Raw genomic sequence first — 22815 nt, forward strand, 5'->3', positions numbered from 1 at the left:
AAGAGGCTTTGAAATAGTAATTATATTTGTGCATAATTGTAGTTTTGCAAGGGCCGTTTCATGTTGGTTGCAATTCTGGTATCTTTGTCTAGACTTGAGTATCTGTGCCGGAAGTGCGAAACAGAAGTACATTTTCCAATTTGCCATGCTGGTATATTGTATTTGTTTAGTCATATTAAGTGCCTGGTAATTGATATAGGTACAATATCAAGAATCTCGGCATATTGCATATGTATATATATATATATATATATATGTATATATATATATGGGTGTGTATATATATACTTATATATACTGTATATATACATATATATATATACAAATATATATATATATATATATATATGTGTGTGTGTGTGTGGTGTATATATAAACGGCTCATCATAAAAGACCATATTGAGGGAACTTCAAATTGCTTAACTTTTCCCATTAAAAAACTGATAAAGGGTCTCTCTCTCTCTCTCTCTCTCTCTCTCTCTCTCCCGATGCCTTGGACAGTTTATTGCCAATTAGTTCTTCGTTTTACTCCCTTATATTTTTCTTAGTTAAAAGTGTATTTGTACGGTCTCTATTCTAAAATGAAAATAAATAGCAGGTAAAAACATCGCTTCTCTTTGCATTTCGTCCCAAATTTCAACCATTGCAATGATACTAGTGCTCCGTCTTTAATGTCTTTTTGCAGCAATGGAGTGAAATTCTCCAGTCGTCTCTACCAAGTTATTGTTCTATCCTCTCTGGAGGTTGGAGGGGGGGGCATAGGAGGAGGAGGGTGTTAGGTTGAGGGAGAAGGGGGGATGTACCGGGGGTGGGGGAGTAGAAGTCGAGCAGTTGCTCTTGCTGGGTTAACGCTTGAACGGTCTTGCGTATGGTAAACTCTCTCTCTCTCTCTCTCTCTCTCTCTCTATATATATATATATATATATTTATATATGTATATATGTATGTATATACACATATATGTATGTGTATATATATATATATAATATATATAGTGTGTGTGTGTGTGTGTGTGTGTGTGTGTGGACTACAGTGGACTAGAACCAACTGCATTTGTTGTTGTTTTCGTTATATATCAATGTACATGAATGTTCAGACTCCTTAATTGTCTCATTCACCGTTATTATCTTGCATTAATAAGTGTATGCTTTATGTATTTGTTTTGAGAGTTATTTCGTAATCATTACCATTCTATCTGTAATTATCTACAACTCACTGTACGGTTAAGGTTTATTTTGTTTATGAAGTTTTGGTTCTTAACCTCGAAGTAAGCCTTTCGAAAAGTGAATGGTCTTTTTTTTTCTTTGGGAATTGGAAAGATAATAAGGAATATAGAGGCAGGACGGAAACTCAATTCTCAGCAGTAAAGGGAACATAGAACTATCTGATGCAGTCAGACTTTGTTTTCTGAAAAAAAAAAAAAAAATATTCAATATAGGGTTGTAGTGGCCGATGTATTAACGCCCCTGTCTGGTGAAACCAAACTGGGGTTCTAGTCCCGCTCAATTTTGAGTTTCTTTGGTCGCTGCAACCTCACCATCCTTGTGAGCTAAGGATTGGGGCCTTGGGGGGTGCTTATATGTCTATCTGCTTAGTCACCAGCAGCCATTGCCTGGCCCTCCTAGGTCCTAGCTTGGATAGAGAGGGAGCTTGGGCGCTGATCATACGTATATATGGTCAATCTCTAGGACATTGTCCTGCTTGATAGGGTAATGTCACTGTCCCTTGCCTCTGCCATTCATGAGTGGCCCTTAAACCTTTAAACCTATTCATAGCTTAATATAATTTCCATTTCTCTGTGTTAATTTCTGTGTTAAGCCTTGCATGTATGTTGAAAGTTTGAATGGATTAATTGTTTTAAAATTGGTTGCCACTAAAAGAAATTTGAGTTTTACAAAATATTTTATCTAAAGAATAATTTTACTGTATATGTGTGTGTTTGAATTTGTGGGTGAGCGCACGTTGCTTTAGTTCTTTCAGATATTGAGTTAGATCATTATGATACCAAATTCACTCTCCTTTGGGAATACAGAAAAAAGGTAAATTGTTCTGTGTATTTACACATGCACCCTTCCCCCCATATATATATATATATATATATATATATATGTATATATGAATGAATGAATATGGTTACAAGTGTGTGTATCAATAAATACAAATTTCAAACTAATCACTTATAGAATGTTGCACCCTGACTCACGGATATAATCCTAATAACATTGAAGTAAAAATTAATTACTGTTTTCCTTATCTTTGGCACCCAGGCTGCCGGAGGCACAGTCCTAGCCCTGAGCATCTGGCTAGCGGTGGGACAACACGTCGTTCCTGATCCTGACGAGGGTGTCGGAAAACGACAGCCTGCAGGAGTTTAATCAGCCGTCGGTGTTGGAACACGGCGCCTACATCCTCATAGTGGCCGGAGGACTCGTCTTCTGCATAGGATTCCTAGGATGCTGTGGAGCCGTCTTGGAGTCCCGTGTCCTCCTCACCATAGTGAGTGGTCATCCATTATTATTATTATTATTATTATTATTATTATTATTATTATTATTATTATTATTGTTGTAGTTGTTTTGTTGCTGTTGTTGTTATTACTAGCTAAGCTACATCCCCTAGTTGGAAAAGCTAGATGCTATAAGCCCAAGGGCTCCAACAGGAAAAAATAACCCTGTATGGAAAGGAAATAAAGAAATAGATAATTGATATAAAAAGTAATGAACAATTAAAATACAATATTTTAAATCATTAGCAACATTAAACATACAAACAATCTTTTAATATTTTTTTTTTCATTAATTGTTTTTATTTATTAATTCAGTAGAATTTTTTTTTTACTTTTATGGATTTAATTTATCCCTACATTGTTATCTGATCAGTTTGTCAGTTTCTATTTATATACTTTTTTTGTATCCACCCATTCTGTAATTTTTTTATTGTTATTTATTGATACAGTTATTTTATGTATATATTTATTTATTCGTTTGATGTACAGTCTATTCAGCAAGTTATCATTCATTTTAACTAGTTTTATATCTATTCATTTGAACGGTTTCAATCCCCATTTTTATTTTTCCATAAACTTTCTCAATCATTATTTCATACGGCTATTTATACTATCAACTATATACCGTCTTTTTGTGTATTTTATTTCCATATGTATGTAATTCCAAGAGCATTGGTGATTATTCTCGTATTGTGCCTTCAGTTTTCTCTCATTATGAAATATTTTCCGTTTTTGTTAGATTTCTCAATGTTACATATCTTAGTTTCTATTGCAAACAAATATATTTCATTGTGAAATTTTACAATTACACTGCTGATAAATATTTCTTATGCTATTTTGCAACGAAATTTCCTCAAATCCCATTGCAAATGCAATGGCTCGCGATGAAATAAACGGCAAAACAGTAATGACATCGCGAGTCTCCCAAAATTATGAAATGCGAAACGCGTGGAGTGTAACAGGGTTCCCGCCATTATCAGCAGAGATGCTAAGTGTGGGATTGGCATATAGCGAGGATTTATTGACGCCTGCGCAGAGAGCCACCTGCTGCTCCACTTGCTAAGGGAATTTTATTCTAGCGCTTGGGTGGAATTTAATTCTTCCGATTAGCGTAATAGGAGATTTGCGTTTACGGCTCTTTTTACTTTTTCCTGTCCTTTTCTCAGAATTTGTCTGTTTCGAAATATTGCATTTTAACTTGATGGCGTCTTTTAGCTTACTTTTTTAATTCAATATGTAAGTCAACTGGAATAACCAGTTTTATGATTAACGTTGGTTTATGTGAATCATTAAAATTTCCTCAGTAACCGTCAACTACTTAAATCGGTATCAGATGTGCTATGCTATTACAGCCATTGCGCGCGTGCGCGCACACGCACACACACACACACACATATATATATATATATATATAGTGCATATTTACAGTATATATATATATATATATATATACATACATACATACATACATACATACATACATACACTGTATTTGTATTTCTTCAACCGGTTTTTATTTGAAATAACCAAATCCTCTCCGTAGTACTGTACTCGGTTGATATCGAAACAAAAGTTCCGAAACCTGTTCAAGGTGAACTACTTTAGAAAGGTTAATTCATACCCTCCAGGCACGATGCTGTGATCACGGGATACCGGTTCTTAATTCACTAACTTCGTTCTGTAGCTTTTCGTTTTCCTGGTAAATGCCTGATTTTCTTTATTTTTTCATTCTTTGATCACTAACTACATGCCACTCTTCATCCTCATCGGTGGATTTGGCATCTTTATATTTTTGTGGATTATGAACTTGGCCCTTTTTTTTATATTTCTAAAGTAGGCTCCATCTTTTTTTTTCATCTGCATAATCAAATAAAAAGAGGGAATTAATTTTTCGGTTGATTAGGCCTATAATGGTAATTGCTGCTTCTTGTGACGTTTTAGAAATATTTATTTATTTCTTATCAGGCTAAAAAAAAAACCGTTTTCTGTCAGTCTACGCCAGGAAAACAACTTCCCATTAGTTTACTAGTAAAGAAATATTTCCAATCAGTCTACAAAAGAAACCGTATTACTTCCATTAGTTTATTGTCTAAAAAATCCACCATTCTACAGAAGTTTCAGTGCCCATCAGTCTATCTGAAATTACTAATTTTTTAATCGCATGAGAAAATGATACAAATTTTTCATCAATCAATGGAAGAAGTCCTACCAGTCTCAGTAATCTCAATGTTGACCAGTTTTTTCTTCACCAAGAGCATCATATCAAATTCCTTGAAAAAGAAACAAAATAACTTATTCACATTATTCCTGGCCCTTCTTCATTGTTCTTAATCAATATGATATTAACTTTATAACCACCTATCCTCGAGTCACATTTTGTTTCCTAATTGTTCATTCGTTACATTTTGATCAGAAATTAGGTCTATCTTTTAAAGACCAGTGCCCTGTTACCTTTACGTGCGTTTACCTCTTGGTGCAAAATGAGATCCTGTCAAGTCCTATGTTTAGTTTCGGGAATATCGAAATGAAATGGATTCTCATGTAATTTTAGTATACTTTTTTCTTTTATTTTTATCAACAAAAGTTTGATTTGTTTTTTACATGTAATAAGTTATTGCATAGTAGATAGGGAACATTTATTTTCGCATTCGCATACATGATCAGCTTTTTATTCGTTATTTTATCCAAGTTATTTATATTTTCCTGTATTAACATTTTCTATTAACAACCTACAATAATATAGAATTTCTTACTGTACCGTTAAAAAGGCCATAACAATAAGCAAATTGTGCTTTAAACCGTCATTATTTCTGGTCTCCCTGAACACTTGAAACAGAGAATAAAGTCTGGCAACACTCTTCCCTTTCCTTCACTTTCCATTCTTTTCCATAGGTACTAACGGAGAGGCAGGGTGAATTCAAGTGAAGTTCATTCAATAGACAACGAGCATATTCAAACAGTTGAGGGTAGCAATGTCACAAAAATCCAATCAATATGAAACATGCAATGGCAAGCTTAAACGGGTTTTTCTATTATCAGCGTGGGAGAGAGCGAGAGATAATAAAATAGCAAAAGCATTACAGTGTATGAGCGTGTATGAAACATGTTGGTACGAGTTCTTATGTATAGGGACCTCTAATATCCAGATAACGTTCTTTACTTACGTTGTTTGCACTGCCTCTATTCCATAAACAATTTATTAACCATTTATTTGGTTTATCAAGAATAAACCGACTTTTTTAACTTCGCTCCCTATACATTGCTATCCCTCAGTGTTACAGGTACCTGTGGCTATTTATATCACTCTCGCTACCCACGCTTTTCCATTTTTTGTTCGACATTTTTTTTTTGTACTACGGCATCTGTAACCCAATATCTGTCCACTTTCCTTCCTGCAAACCAAACGGGTTTCCTCTTTTTTTTCGTAGAAATCCTTTCCTCTATATTTTAGATATCTATTTGTTTTCAATGTTTGTTCGTCTGGGTTCATGGTCAATATATTGATTTTCTCTATGGTAAATATCATCACATCTCTTCCATTCTTTTACCATTTTTGTTATGGTATATCTTCATAACTCGATTACTGCATATTTACTATAATACGCCACTGTTGTTATTAACATAAATATACGGTAATATATATATACATATATATACAGTAATATATATATATACATATATATATATATATATATATACATATATATATATATATTATATGTGTATATATATATTATATGTATGTGTATATATATATATATATATATTATATGTATGTATATATATATATATTATATGTGTATATATATATATATATATATAATATGTATATATATATATATATATATTATATGTATGTATATATATATGTGTGTGTATGTACTGTATGTATATATATATTTATGTATATATGTATGTATGTATGTATATATATATATTATATATTTATATATATACTATCTCTCTCTCTCTCTCTCTCTCTCTCTCTCTCTCTCTACAAATTAATCGTATTCCCTAGTCTTGTAGGCTTAGTTTATTTCTTAAAAACAAAATATATTGCCTCAGACATAAAAAAGATATATCTTGTAGCAACTGAAATAAGCCTAGTGGAGCCCCCTTAACCCCGAACCGTAAATGCAACAGGGTATAAAAGAGCTCATAACGTAGGCTTTGTAACTTGACTTTTATTATTTACGTTTTTGAGAAAATTTGTTTTATTTATCTTTTAGAAGAAATACAATTGAATGCTTATGTCTTTTAATCCATTGATAAAGTAATCTCTTTAATTTCATTCCTTTTTTAGTAGGCTGGTTTACATTAAGATGTATAATCGTGTTCATTTAATGATACAATTCAAAGTCTTATAGTAATCTAATTCCCAAAAAGAAAAAAGATCTAAATTAGAAGTACATGAAATGGAAAAACAGAAACTAACTAAAGGAAAAACTTGATCGGCAAACAAAACGCTGCAGAATCTTCCAGAACCAGAGATGGTCAGTAAAACCCTCCATGGCTGCCGACCAGCCATAAGCCCATAAGCATTTAAGCTTTTGGGGAAGAGCCTCTCGATGCAACTCAACATTTCATTGTGTTTTTTTTCTTTCATTGTTCCTTTCTTTTCTCCCACAGTACGGTCTTACCATCATCGTCATTTTCCTGCTTGAAGTTACTGGTGGAGCCTTGGCGGCCGTCTACAAAGCCGAGGTAAAGTTCAAACAAATACAGCACTCGTCCATCGAGATTTCTTTTGTTTTTCTTATCAGAAACAAAAGGAAATGTGACAGTAGTGTAGAAAGGAACCAAAAGTGTGTTTGTTTTCCATGGGAAAAGTTTGATGTATTGCGTGGGGGAAGAACAGTGAGGGTGGATGAATTCAAGGAATGATGTTGGATGAAGAAAAATGGGTGGGAAAATTAGTAAACTTGAGGAAAATGGGAAATGTTACGGTAGTGTAGAAAGGAGACAAAAGTGTGTTTGTTTTCCATGGGAAAGGTTTGATGTATTGTGTGGGGGAAGAACAGTGAGGGTGGATGAAATCAGGGAATGATGTTGGATGAAGAAAAACTGGTGGGAAATTAAGTAAACTTGATGAAAATGAAGCTGTGTTCATCATGGAAGTAATGCAATTCTGATCGTAAGTGGAGGGAAAGCAGATCAATAACTCAAATTAAGGTATAATTAATATGAAAAGGCAGGAGTGAAAATATTAGTTTACTTTCAGACCTTTTTCAATCCGAAGGATTTAAGATATATATATATATATATATATATATATATATATATATATATATATATAAATCTTAATTGACTTGATTAGTTAATTTATCATGAATTTAAGATGTTTAATATTGATATGATCCTGGTGTTTGAATTTTGTCTTTAATTAAAGTAATAACATTTCCCAAAATTTAAGATAATAGAAAGTATGTATTTGGTGAATACTTGACTGACGTATTATCCATTTTCTTATCATTTTATATATTTTTGTTTTACTCTTGTACTGGTGAGAGAGAAGAGAGAGAGAGAGAAGAGAGAGAGAGAGAGAGAGAGAGAGAGAGAGAGAGAGAGAGAGAGAAATTGTGTTTCTATTTTCATTTTTGTAATTTAGTTACTGTCTTTGAACCACATAGAGTTAGGAGTTAATCTTTCCATCCTACCCGAGATACTGTGTATCACACAAATGTAATTTCATATCTAGGAAATCTAACTTGTCCTCTCCAACCCACATTCGTAACCGACGGCTCTAAGGCATCTCTTTTATATACCGCGTCGAGAAGCCTAAAGCCTAGCCAGTGTCGCAGCTGAATGTTTTATAGTTGTTTTTGTTTATCCTCAGACGGAAGAAGAACTCCAGAATTTCCTGAAGCTCACCCTAAAGAAATACTACTCCACGCAGTCCACGGCAAATTCCATGACCGTGTCCTGGAATGCACTCATGGCTGAGGTAAGGAATATCTTCATTTTCTTTGAAAGGTTTAAAGGCCGCTCATGAATGGCATGGGCAAGAGACGGTGACATTGCCCTACCGAGTAGGACAATGCCCTAGAGACTGACCATATATATATATGATCAGCGCCTAAGCCTCCTCTCCACCCAAGCTGGGACCAAGGAAGGCCAGGCAATGGCTACTGATGATGGGAAAAAGTGGAGTCAGTGTTGAAGAGCCTTTGCGCTTGTGCATATCTCTTTCAAGCTGATATAGAAATTAGCAAGAGCATAATGCCAACCTGGTGTTGCGATGAAATGTATGCAACAGATTTACTAGGCCTTTCTCAATCATGATTATCTTCATTCATTTGATTCATTCTTGATTTTTTAATATGATCATTTGTTAGTTTCATTTGCTTGCAGCGTGATTTTTCGTAGGACAGAGAAAATTACTACCCATATAGTTGCTTCTCTGTGAAATATATCTTTTTTCTTCTTTTGCCGTGATTCCGTGAATAAATGAAAGGATCTTAGTCGTTTTTCCTCATTTGTTAGACTTATTACTACTGTTTTCAGAAAAAAAGAATCTGATTTTGATTCTCAGGTACATACTCGTGGATATGAACTTTTTATTACGAATTCCTTTGTGGTTCAAATATTTACTTTATCCATAAATGGAGAATATCACACAATAAGGATATTTATATTTAGTATTTTTTTTACTGAAAATCCTAAATCATTTTCCTTATGCTGCCATCACATGAGTGCATATTGTCAATCTGGATTTGCATAGGGAGGAACTAGTTTTTGGGAGTTGCCATAGAGGCTTGTTTTACAATTCACATTAAATCTTGATTCTTGTCATTAAGACCTTCTCGGTCGCTAGATTTCTGAAGCTCCCTTATTCTAGAGAACTTTTTATATTAAAAAGTGCTCGAAATTTTATTTGTAGTGCAATTTATGTTTATAACACAATGCAACCTCTTTTATGATCTCATAATGGGATAATAATTTTTTTAGGTCTAAATATGATTTCAATTAAGATAAACCCAATTTTAGGACTTTTTAAACTAATCTCAATTCGTAAAAAGCAGTTATTTTGTCACTAGCCAATATAGTAGTTTGTCGAAACCCTTTCAGTCCTCGTTTACACCAATTTCAAACCTCGCAAGTTCAATTTCAAGTTACGTAAACTCAATTTCAGAAACCAATTTCATCTTGTGTAAACAAGTCAACAACTTCGGTAAACCCAGTTACATATCTTGTAAATTGCCAACATTGGAAATCTAATTTAACCTTTGTAAACTGGGTTCATACCATCTGTTGTGAACACTTGCATCTATTACCAGTAAGAAGCGCTCCTTAACAATCTATTGTGAATGCAAAGTTAACCTATGCGTATGTAAGGTTTCCTGTGTTAACTTTTTATTTTTTTTTTTTTTTGAAGACATGGTTTGATAAGATTACATAATGACTTGAAAGACCTACCATTAATGAACCTTAAAATTGAACCTTTATAGTGGTTGAAGTATATTAGGTTTTAACTTTAGACATTTTTTAAACCAACACATCGTTAAGAGTCGCTTTGTAGATTATGATTTCCACTGAACTAAGATAAAAAAAAATGTATATTCCTTACAATTAGCTGTACTTTATTTTTTCCTTATGTTAGTACACACGGATTTTAGTTGTATAACATTACAGTATATACATGTACACAATGAAAATTATTTTTCTCCCATCTTTTATTCAGATTAATTTGGATGAAACTATGTTATTATCACAAAGTAATTTTTCTTATTGGTGAGTCATTGACACAATGCTGACTTCTTGTAAGGAAAATTCCTTTATCCATAGTTATATCACCAAATACCTTAAACATTCGATTTTTTATTGCCCCTCCATGTTAAATGCATTTCTATTTTTCTTTTCTTTTTATTCCAGTTACTATCACAGACAGTTCTACTTGTCTTCTCTAACAGTCTTTATTCAAGTTCAGAGTCGTTTGTAAGACATCCATTCTATTCACTCGGTTTTCATCTTTTCCAGATCTAAATTACAAATGCTCTTGGTCTCATTACCATCTCTTTCTTAGATGCAAAGGCCTGGGTGCCTAATGGAGTCTCCTCGCCCAAGTGGCCTTGAGCCCTGAACGTTAGCCATCTACCTTACTCCATACATTTTTTAACGTTCGTAATTAACCCCCGCCAAAGAAGTTGGAAGCTGGAAGGAGGTTATGTTTTCGCCCCTGTTGTGTTTTTTTTTTCAAGGTCAAAGGCCAAGATAGTAAAATAAGCTGCCACGGCGGAGGTTTGCTCTCTACTGAGTGCCACTCTAGTTGATATATAGAATTATGAAAAAAAGATTATATGTTTTTGATAAAGTTTAATCTTAAAATCTGCCTCTATTCTTATATAGACATTGATAATTTTCCCTCGCGCCCCTGACATTTTTCAACACTTTTATTTCATAATTCACGTACATTTTAAAAGCTCGTCCACTAAAGCACGGGCCATTATTCTTTCATAGCCTGTATATTCTGCAATATTCCAGTTTCCCAGCTTTTTGAAATCCTCTTGTTATCATCTTCATTAAAACTGAAAAAAAATTGTGTAGGAAAGGGAAGAGTAGGCTTATGTATTGTGTTATAAAAGCTGGGATAAACAGGATTTTCATCGAATATTCATATATATATATATATATATATATATATATATATATATATATATATATATATATATATATATATATATATATATGTATATATATATATATATATATATATATATATATGTATATATATATATATAGATATATATATATGTGTGTGTATATATATATTATATATATAATATATATAAATATATATCTATATATATATGTATATATGTAATATATATATATATATTTATATATATCTAATATATATATATATATATATATATATAATATATATATATATATATAAAATATATATATATATATATATATATATATATATATATATATATATATAATTTATATATGTATATGATAGTGTTATTATTATTGTTATATGTATAAATATGTGTCTGTATATGTACACACTATTTTTAATCAATCTAATTATTTTTTTATATTAAGTGTATGTACTGTATGCATGTATTAATATACCCTTTAACCGTTTGACTTTTCTTTCAGCTGAAATGTTGCGGCGTCAACAACTACACTGACTTCGAACTAGCATCGATGTGGCAAACGAACAAAACGGATGGCATGGTGATGCCCGTGGCGTGTTGCATCTTGGAGGGCGATCCCAAGAAGTTCAAACCCCTTGACCCATCTTGTGTTTCTGACCCTACCCCGGAGAATTCCTACTTCTTAACTGTAAGTGACTTCCTGAGAGAGAGAGAGAGAGAGAGAGAGAGAGAGAGAGAGAGAGAGAGAGAGAGAGAGAGAGAGAGAGAGAGAGAGTAGTAGTAGGCTTTAGTGGACTGCAGTATAGATTAATTATCATATACATTGGTTACACGTATTGTCGTATCATCTGCCTTGCAAAGAAGTAATGTAAAAAATCAAGGGCATATGTATTAACTATTCATATATTCATAATTTATTCATGCTAATGAGTGATTTCAAATAATTTGTATAAACCTGACAGCATACGGTTTAAATGACCCTTCGACGTAATTGGGTGGAAGAGTTTTATCCTAAGGACAGTTTGTCTTTATATGGATTTTTTTATTAAACCAAATCTCCAGACAACCATATCAGAACAGTGCTGACTGTATCAGTTCAGAAATACTAGTGCATTGATCTGCGATTATTTAAACACTAATGGTCAAGATGATTATCATTTTTTATCGGATATTCCCTGAAATATAACTTAGTGTCGCTATATACAACCAGATTCCATTGGTATGGTAGGTCTTACGTAGGGGATCCAGAAAAGAGAATGTTTCGGTATTATTATTATTGTTATTATTATTATTATTATTATTATTATTATTATTATTATTATTATTATTATTATTATTATTATTATTATTACTACTACTTGCTAAGCTACATCCCTAGTGGGAAAAGCAGGAAGTATAAGCCCAAGGCTCCAACAAGGAAAATAGCCCGGTGAGGAAGGGAAATAAGGAAATAAACAAACTACAAATGAAGTAATGAACAATTAAAATTAAATATTTTGAGAACAGTAACATTAAAATACATCTTTCATATATAATCTATAAAAACTTTAAAGCAAGAGTAAGCGAAATGAGAGAGAATAGTGTACCCTAGTGTACCCTCAAGACAGTGGAAAACCATGGTACAGAGGCTATGGCACTAACTAAGACTAGAGAGCAATGGTTTGATTTGGAGTATCTTTCTCCTAGAAGAGCTGCTTACCATAGTTAAAGAGCCTCTTCTATCCTTACCAAGAGGAAAGTAGCCACTGAACAATTACAATGAAGTAGTTAACCCTTTAAGCGAAGATGAATTGTTTAGTAATCTCAGTATTGTCAGGTGTATGAGGACAGAGGAAAATATGTAAAGAATAGGCCAGACGATTCACTGTTTGTGTAGGCAAATGGGATAATGAGCCGTACGAGAGAGAAAGTGCCAATGTAGTACTGTCTCGCCAGTCAAAGGACCCAATAACTGAGTAGCGGTAGTAGTAACATTGGTACCTAATGTAGTAAGAGAAAGTATGTGAAAATTGGGACGAAGTTGAGATAAAAAGTATGACATTACCATCATTGCGTGACTGTTAAGTTTAGAAGAAACGTGCAGCTTTTTTTTCTATTATAGATTGGTTTTCTTTTAAAGACAGTGCAGGGATAGTAATTTATTCGGATGTGGGATCCTTTGAAATCGATGAGATTGACGACAAAGTCGATGATATAAAAAGCAGAGGATTATCTAGCGCAGTATCTAAACATTCCCAGACACTTTCCACTCCATCTTCTTTGTACATTTGAAATCCATGATCAGTTGTGTCTGCTGACTTAACAACATTAAAATTTCACCCGGAAGACTGTTGCATATTTTGAAGGTTCATAAGCATTAGAATTTACGGAAGATTGTACTTTTTCTATTGTAATACCAGTGAGTTCATGTAATCCATGGTCAAAACTGTAACCAAAAACAGCATTATTAAATGTAATTCACGAACGAAAATAACATTCCCAGCATTATGAGTTCATTCATTCAAGGTGCTCGATGACACTGGCGTCATGGCATTTTAGCCAAAATGGTCTTCGTGTGAGAGTTGCAATTGCAAGATCTCATCACACAAGGTCCCAAGATTTTTATCGTGCGATTCCGTGCGCGATGTAAGTTTCGCCAGTTTGTTATTATTTCATCAGCGGTGGAACAATGTTGCAGCAGCCTGTCTGTCCCTTCGTTTCTTGTCGATCGACCTTGTGTGCACCATGATATATTAGATCTTGTTGTGGACGTAACGTACGGCAGTGGATTCGTTGGACAGTGATTATGATATTCTGTGAGAGATCCGTGTCTTCATCACGTGATGGGAGGGTCGTGCTATATCACACCGTGTGTTGTAATTTCACACGGAACGAAGGATGGGATTTTTATTAAGGCCACCTTGGGTGTCAATGTGTAGTTACATATGTTCGTTCATATATTACATTTCTTGTATTTTATATGACAGTCCATTTCCTATAGTAAGGGTTTATCTCTCAATTGTGGGCTAGGATTATAATTACACGAGTGACATTATACAGGCAGAAAAATATATAGAATGAGCTTTAAGATGCTAAAACAGATTAGAGATATCTTGAAAAATGAAAGTAATCGACTTTTGATTATTGTCAATTTTCAAATACGATATCCCGCAATTTTATTTTCCAACAAAATGTGATAAATCCTTACTATAGTGAAAGCAGTAATGTTTTATATCTAGTATTTAACTTCAGGGTTATTGAACTCTCTTGACTATTGAATGAATTAGATAAAAGATTGATGTTATGCTGCATTTTTTACTCATAAAATCCGTACAATACTGCGCTATTCAAATAATTAATTTTTTTTTATAAACCTCAAGATATCAGTAAGTTAAGGTTCCGAAGCGTATTTTCATGACAGAACTATGTTTAAATTCACCTTTTTCACTATTTAATCGTTATTTCTTTCATGTTATTCAAAGATAGTAGAAGGATGGTATATTATGTGATCAGTTCAAATTTTCGTTTTCATTGCCTTTGGTATTTTGGATTAGTGATTTTTCTAATTATAAAATAATATCTCTTCGCGCTAATGGAATAGTTATCTAGCTTCATAAGTTCACCAAGGAACTGATAATACATATTTAATGAGTTATTATATTATATTGCATATTAAGTAACTTTTTAATTCTGTAGTTCCTTGTCCTGAAAGGGGCGTTATATTTCAGGGCCGCAATTATGAATAAAACATAGTTTTAAAAAGTAATGGATTCAGTGGCTCTCGTGTGAAATGTATAGAATCAACAAGACTTTATCGCGGAGTTTTGTATGTAGTTAAGTTCTTACGGGTCACTTCCATACGAAATTTGTTAACTTCTATAACTGATCCGTAGGTCTCAAGACGGTAGGGTTTCCTATTATATCAGTTTTAAGTCAACAAATTTAATAAATCCTTCTTATTCTTAACTTTTATCTCGGGTATTTTCATCATTGATTTCGTTCCCTATTATATCAAATAATCGATTTTACAGCAGAATAATCTTACAGTACCTATTTGGTCGATGAAGCCCTTGGACTTGCAACATATTTTGTACAACTAGGGTTGTAGTTAAGCTAATAATAATAATAATAATAATAATAATAATAATAATAATAATAGTAATGATAATCATAGTCATAATAATAAAAAACTATTATAAATTACTATCTGAAATTATTTTCCGTATCGTAAATATTAGTGTACTCGAATACTTAACTGTTCAATGGACTTAGGTAAACAGTTTTTGTATACGGAGTGGCTTACTGGAAGCATTGTTCGTATGGTGAATATTAAGATTTGTTTTAAAATCTGATACTTCAGTGCCTATCTTTGGAATGGGGAGGTTTATGAGTAAAAATTTTTATGCAAGAAATGGATCGCTGGTAAAATTTTCCTTTTCGTAAAAAAAGTCTGGAAAGATGGGGATATTATTCCTTACTAATATTCCAAGGAAAGTTTATTTCTTCGTCTTGCTATCAAGTACTTTGAAGAAACCTGTAAAATATACTCAAGGAATCCATTTTTTTTTTTATTAGTCTCTGGTCTCGTTTTCTTTTATTCTAATTGAAAAATATTCTAAACTATACCCTTGCGTAAAATTCATTATCGGGAACGTTATCCAGTGGTTTCAAAAATAAAAACAAATATCATAGCTTTTTCAAAGCCTTTACTTATACGCAGAGCGTTCGACACATCAGCGCCACTGCGGATTCCCGTTGAACTTCCCTTTGTAGAGCCCGACGCCTTCCTGGGGTAGTGGGGGGTGGGGGGTGGAAAGGCCTAAATAATCTCGACCCTGATCAGCCAATATCGGCTTCCGTACGACCGTTGCTGGGTGCAGTTGTCCGATACTATGCAGTGTTTAATAAACTCCACTTGAATCACTTCGACTTCTTTTAATGAAGCGATTTTTTAATGTTCCAAGCGCACGCATCCCGCTCATCTCGAGGTCAGGTTCAATCCCTCCCGGCTATCATCAAGAGGGCTACTGCTCTAGCAATTGTTGCTTTTTTCTTATTTCTCCTCTTCAGTTTTTTCAGTTACTTGCTGGTCGTCTTTCATTTTTCATAACTAATTGTAACCTGCAATGGTATATTTATTAGGTTTTGTAGGATCTTTACCCTTGACTCATTTCGGTTTTTTATTCCTGGTGTATATTTGAGGTCGATACATATCGTCACTTCAGAGGGAAAATCCCTTCGACTCCTTAGTTGGAGTTGCTTCATATATTTCTACTTTATATCCGTTCTTGCTTCCTTTCTTTCATCTTGGTGTCCAATCTCTTCTAATTTATACCTCATACTGTAACTCTAGGGTTAGGGTTTCACCCTAGATCACTTGGATGCTGAATGGTCTCACAGGCTCCAGCACCGTGCTCTATAGTCCAAATCCATAAATCAATTCTAACAAGAAGTATTATCGAATAACTCATCAATGAGTCGAGTTTTGAAAGTGCATTTTTACCTCCATAATTTCGAAATATAATTACGAAAAAATCATTAACCCTCTCCTTACACCCCCCCCCCCCCCCATCCCATCAAATCAAGAAATTTGACTTATCCAAAGATGAGGGGTGTGTCTTACAGGATGTATCGTTTTTCATCTAAGTAAGAGATTTTGTTTTGACAACAGTACCATGAACTTTTACTACTGTTGCCAACAAGAATGTAATGATGATAAGCAGTACGCTTTCGGACAGGCGAGCGTGAAATCAATAGCCATAAATAAAAGTATTTGTGAAAATATTTAATATTTCATAATGGCGTAAAGCAGTGCGTAGTAATTCGCTGAAATTTGTATCGGTCTGAAAGCGCAAGAATGTTCAATATATTGACAGGGTGGTTTTATCTGTTCTGTTCTATGATGAGTCTCTCTCTCTCTCTCTCTCTCTCTCTCTCTCTCTCTCTCTCTCTCTCTCTCTCTCTCTCTCTCTCAAGTTAGTGTTGTCCACACACCACCTCAAGCGGTGCACTGTAGGTATTCCTGACGGGTCTTAGCAGCAGCTATTTGGTCCCTAGCTATACTTACTTTTTAGCCATCTATGACACCTCCGTTCCGGCTTCCTATTTTCCTTCTTTCTGTCCACACACTCTCCTTTTACTTCATACTAAAACTGCGGGGTTTCAACCCAGATGTACATGAACTCTGAATGACCTCCCAAGACCTAGTGCCTTGCCACAAATCCATAAAAAATTATATTAACATTCTCAACACTAAACTCGTCTTAAAATTGAATGGCCTCCAGGGACCCAGTGTCTAGTCACAAATCCATAAAAAAAAAAAAAATTATATTTCCATTCTCAACTATAAACATAAAATGGAATGGCCTCCCAGGACATGTGCCTGACCACAAATCCATAAAAAATATCCCTTACATATCCAATCTCGACACTAAACTATTCTTAAAATTGAATGGCCTCCAAGGACACAGTGTCTGGTGGTCACAAATCCATAAAAAAGTATATATTTCCATTCTCAACATTAAATATTCTTGAAATTGAATGGCCTCCCGGGACCTAGTGCCTAACCACAAATCCACAAAAGATATCTATATTTCCAATCTCAACACAACTATTATTAAAATTTAATCGCCTCCCAGTGCCTGACCACATTCATAAAAAATCACCCTTTACATTTCCATTCTCAACACTAAAATATTCCTTAAATAATTCATGTTTGGGTTACGCACTTTCCTGATCAATGTCGCTTGGGGATACCACCTTCCTGAACATGTTTTATGAAAAGGATTTTATTTTGGTCAATGGTAAGCACCAAGGGGCAATGACCTTTTACACGCAGTTCGTTCAGTCCATTGCTTCTGAGCGGCAACAAGATTTCCCTCTTAAAGAGCAAAGCAGAATTTGAATTGATAAGAAAGGCTCGTTAATCTCATTTGATTTTAAGAGATACAGTGAATAAATTAGATGTTTGAATTAGGTCTATGAAATGCTAGGGTTCGTCAGTAATGTGAGATAGAGAATGAATAAATAAATAAATTGAGTGTGTCGTTAGATAATTTCATCCATAATATGAGATTGAGAGTGGAGGATTAATCGTATGAAAACCAAGATTTCGTCAATAATTTGAGGGAGAGGGAGGGGATGAATGTATAAAAAGCCCGATTTAATCTTTGGCAATGTGTTATAGAAAATGGATAAATTATCTCAATAGTTGAAAAGCTAATTTTATCCGTCATTTGTGATGGATAGATTATGAATTAATGTATCAAATCAATGAAATTCTAGATTTCATTAGTGCTGTTTTTTTTTTAAACAAATTTATCTATATCGTTTGTGTGAGTGAGAGAGAAAATGAGAGGGAAAAACATTATTTAATGTGTAAAATACCGGATATCATATAATTATTTTAATTTTATTTCAGGTAATTTTTTCTTCGTTGCAATCTTTTCTTCCCATACCTATCTGTGCCTTCCATTACTAATACTTCACAGGACCACTAACATTACAATAACCATTTTTTAGTATTGATAAGCACTTGGATGGGTAAATATTGAATGTGGTAAATATTTTTTGTACTTAAGTAATTACTAAGAATCCTCCAGGATAGTTTGATCTAACTTTATTTATAAGTTTTGGTTTGCTTCGGTAGGTATGGTAAAAGCTTTAGTATTTAAGATTCTAACTCTTCGAGTAAATGTTTACACCATTAAATGTGATATTTTGAGTTTATTTTCTATTTTAAATCACGAATAAGATTGTGCCGTAGCATGAATGTCGCATTCTGATGTTAATGTGGGTGGTCCTTCCAAAATCAAATATGAATGAGTTGAGCGGTGGTGGTTTAAATCAGGTGGAATCAGTGGGCAAAACTTCTGCTATTTCCAGGGTTGTTTGGGCAGATTGCAGGAGAACACCTTCTACTACTTGCCAACGATGCTGTCTGTCGCCATTGGCCTGGGCACTCTTCAATTAATCCTCATTACCCTTTCGTTTTATATGTGTAGAGCTATTGGAAAGGCTCTCAAGTAAGGGAACTCAAGGTTCGACCCAATAAGCATGCTTTTGTTTTCGTTTTGAATCCTGTCTTGTCAAAATGTCCAGCCTGTGGCTTGAGCCGACCTCTTCCCGGAGACGATGAAAGCATGGAGAGTGACACCAGCTCTTCCTCTTCTTCTCTTATACGTCCGAGGAGTCTGACGTCTCTCACTTTGTGAATCTTCTCATCATTGAAAACGCAGATTGCTCTTGTTATGCTGCGGGGTCATTCTCTTTCTGGTGCATTTCACTTTACTGCATTGCATATTCCTTCTGCATTTATCGTCAATGAAATGATTCATCCATTTTCATCCGATTCTCAAATATTTCGTTTTTATATTCATGGCCAAAGGCAAAGAAAAAATTAAGCCTCATCATCGTTACACCATTACAAGGCTTTTTTCTCATTTTTCAAATTCATATAAAATGATTTTAACAATATCTGATATACCTTACAATCTTGGCAACTGCTCTTCCTAACGACCAGTTTCGTAATGAAAAAGGGAAAGTTGATACAATACTCTTAACGTATCCCATGAAATGAAACCTTTCTCAACCTTAGAATCTACCCCAGTTTAACTTTGATTATGTTCTTTTCATTATACGCGCATTCGAAAGTTAGCTTAACTCTTTTTCAAAGCGAAACAGATTCATAAGATCTAATCTGAACTTTGCTAATAATTTGTAGATTCATTCTCTCTCTCTCTCTCTCTCTCTCTCTCTCTCTCTCTCTCTCTCTCTCTCTCTCTCTCTCTCTCTCTCTCTCTCTCTCTTCATATTTTTAGATTTTCTTCAACTTCTTTCTCGATCATTCGATTTCTGGTACCAAATCATTGTCTTTCCATCACATATAAACTCCGGTATTGCTTCCATTCATGCATTGCAATTTATCATCAAGACCTTTCACTGACAGAAAGTTCTTCCAACTTCTTCAAAGCTAAAAATATCATTTATCATGATACGTGCGTTCGACTTTTCCTTCGGGTGCGAGTATACGAACTAAAGGTAAGAGAACTTTTGGGACAAGTTCGTGACCTGCATTCTTTCCAAAGGTTATGCTTTTGTTATTTGAATTTGCATCTATTCAGGCATGTTTTTTTTTTTTTTTTTATTATTGGTGATGCTTGAAGTTTGATACCAAAGCAAGTTTTTTTTTTGTCCATGTTACACCCCTTTTAAATATCCCTATTATGCTATGCATGAGGTTTAGGGCAAGTTTTATCGTTTATGTTATGCTTTGTGATCGTATGCATACAGGTGCGCCTCTTTAGGGGTAGTGCTCTCAGTCCACCTCATGTGGTGTACTGTAGGTACTACTAAAGGACCCTAGCTGCAGCCACCTTTTAGCTTTCTACTTTACCTCCGTTCCTTGTTATTTTTTACATTTTGCTGTCCAACTTCTTTTAACTTTGATTTCATTGGAATTGCTTCCCTGTGTCGTATGACCCATGGGCCTGGGCCGTATGACCCCTGAGTTGGGCGTTAATGACTCAAATTCTATGCATCCATAAATTCATATAGGTGCGTAATATATATATATATATATATATATATATATATATATATATATATATATATATATATATATATATATATATATATATATATATATATATATATATATATATATTTGCTTACATAAACTGTTTGTACATATATAAACAATACATTTACATATGATCGACATCGATTGCTAAAATTGTTTTCCTTCAAAATGTTCATGTGTGTGTGCCTGGCAATTTTTTTTTTTTTTATTCAGCTGTACATTTAAAACTAATTTGCTTTATATTTCGTGCCCCACAGGTTCAAGTTTATTCAGGCTCATTAACGTGGATTTTTTCCTTTTGTTGCAGCTCATTTATATTTCTACACATAATGTCGAAGAACTTTAGTATTCTACATCGAATATGAGGAACTTTTTTTTTTTTCACCTTTTCCAATTTTTTTCAAAGCATGAATACATATATCCCAAATAAGCAGTTTAGCTAAAATTTTGTTGGATGAGTGAAGGAAAACTCAATTAGGGTGGCAAAAATTTTTTAATATAAAAGTTTTTGAGTATGACACCGTTGCTGGAAAGTGACGCATAATAACAATAGGCCAGTAAATGTCACTACAAAAAAATTATGAACCCTTTTTTAACAAATTAATTACAAGCTGGTAGTCCAAGAATCGTCATTAGTTCTGGAAGCCAATAATACTTTTGCAGTATAGTCATTTAGTCCTTTGCATGTATCTTTGGAAGTAAATACTTGAGGTTGAATTGGCCCTCATTTGTACATTGTAAAATATCATTTAATTAACTTCATGTAGCAGTGTTAGCCTTCCTCAAAGATAAATACATACTTGAAAACTAATTCCATACTTTTACGAACGTTGTAAATTACAGTGCATCAATTTTATTATTCCTGAAAAATATTTATTCTAACTACAGCAACAAATTTATTTTTTAATAAATATATCCTAATCGTTGTAACAGAAAGCAACACTTTTTTATTGTAATAAATCTGATCATCTTATGGTAATCCGAAAGTAACAAGTCTGTTTTTGAATGAATCTGTCCGTCAGTGTTTGGTCCCTTGGCAATGTGGAGGGAACAGCGATTCAACTCTTCTAAAAGGAGTAGACACAAAAGGAATAGAAACACACACACCAAAGGCAGTGCATGAATTAGGTATTTTGATATAAGTGAAGCTTCAAATTGTCGTTTACATTAAGGAAATATTTTCCATACGATTTGTTCAGGCAATTCCAAAGTATTGTGTGGCAAAATGCAGTAAGATACATATCCATAGGTATAAGTGGGGGCTTTTACCTGCTCTCATCAACAAGAGTGTACTCAGGATTGAATTTTTATTTAGATCGAAAACCTAAAACTGTTGAATATTTTACAATACTACATTTGAAATTGTGTCAAAGATTGACCCTTGTCAGCTAGCGTGTGTTTTGTAAGGTTTGATTATACTATATGCATATTATATATATATATATATATATATATATATATATATATATATATATATATATAAATATATATACTGTATATATATAAATTATAAATATATATATATATATATATATAAGCTACTTAGGTGGTACAACTCTTAGTGACAATTTTATTTCCACATTTCCTGGCATACAACAGAGCTTTAAGACTTATAATTAATATTCCAATTAGGAAATCACTTAAAAAAAATTTATTCAGGAATTAGTGTCATAGATTACAAGTTATCAAATAATTTCCCGGATTAATATTTTTTATATTGTAGTAAAGAATACTCTCAAATCGACAATTTTAGGTAGGCTGATTTATTTCCCTTGCATGTTTAAAATTATCTTTTTAATAATTTTTCCAACTTAAATTATAGTTTCATATCCTATAGAAAACTTACACCCACTGAGACGGGTCCATAGTTAATTTCAATTTTCTCAATATGGGTCGAATTTTTATGCACGTTTGTTCTATACATATATTTCAAACATTTTGCATGTCTTATTAATTACCCTTTTTTTCAGGATTATATTATAGTATCCAAAAAGTATGATTGATATTATTTTCGTAGTTAAATCTTCGAAAGGTTACACTTATTATCTGTACTGATAAATATTCTCATGGATTTCAAGTTGATATTTGAATTCTGCATAAGTTAAAAGAATAACTAAATCTTACGGTATCTTCTTTATATATAT

At 33.4% G+C, this 22815-nt stretch overlaps 1 protein-coding gene across 1 annotated transcript in view; it reads left to right on the plus strand.

Moving 5' to 3' along the window:
* Window positions 1–22815, plus strand: part of LOC137658019 (tetraspanin-1-like) — a 34905-nt gene that overhangs the window by 7285 nt on the left and 4805 nt on the right. The window contains 6 exon segments of the mRNA XM_068392733.1: window positions 2268–2312; window positions 2314–2496; window positions 7136–7210; window positions 8343–8450; window positions 11615–11800; window positions 18976–19115. Coding sequence (XP_068248834.1) covers window positions 2268–2312; window positions 2314–2496; window positions 7136–7210; window positions 8343–8450; window positions 11615–11800; window positions 18976–19115 — 737 coding nt within the window.

This window comes from Palaemon carinicauda, chromosome 18 (assembly GCF_036898095.1).
Source record: "Palaemon carinicauda isolate YSFRI2023 chromosome 18, ASM3689809v2, whole genome shotgun sequence".
Classification (NCBI taxonomy): domain Eukaryota; kingdom Metazoa; phylum Arthropoda; class Malacostraca; order Decapoda; family Palaemonidae; genus Palaemon; species Palaemon carinicauda.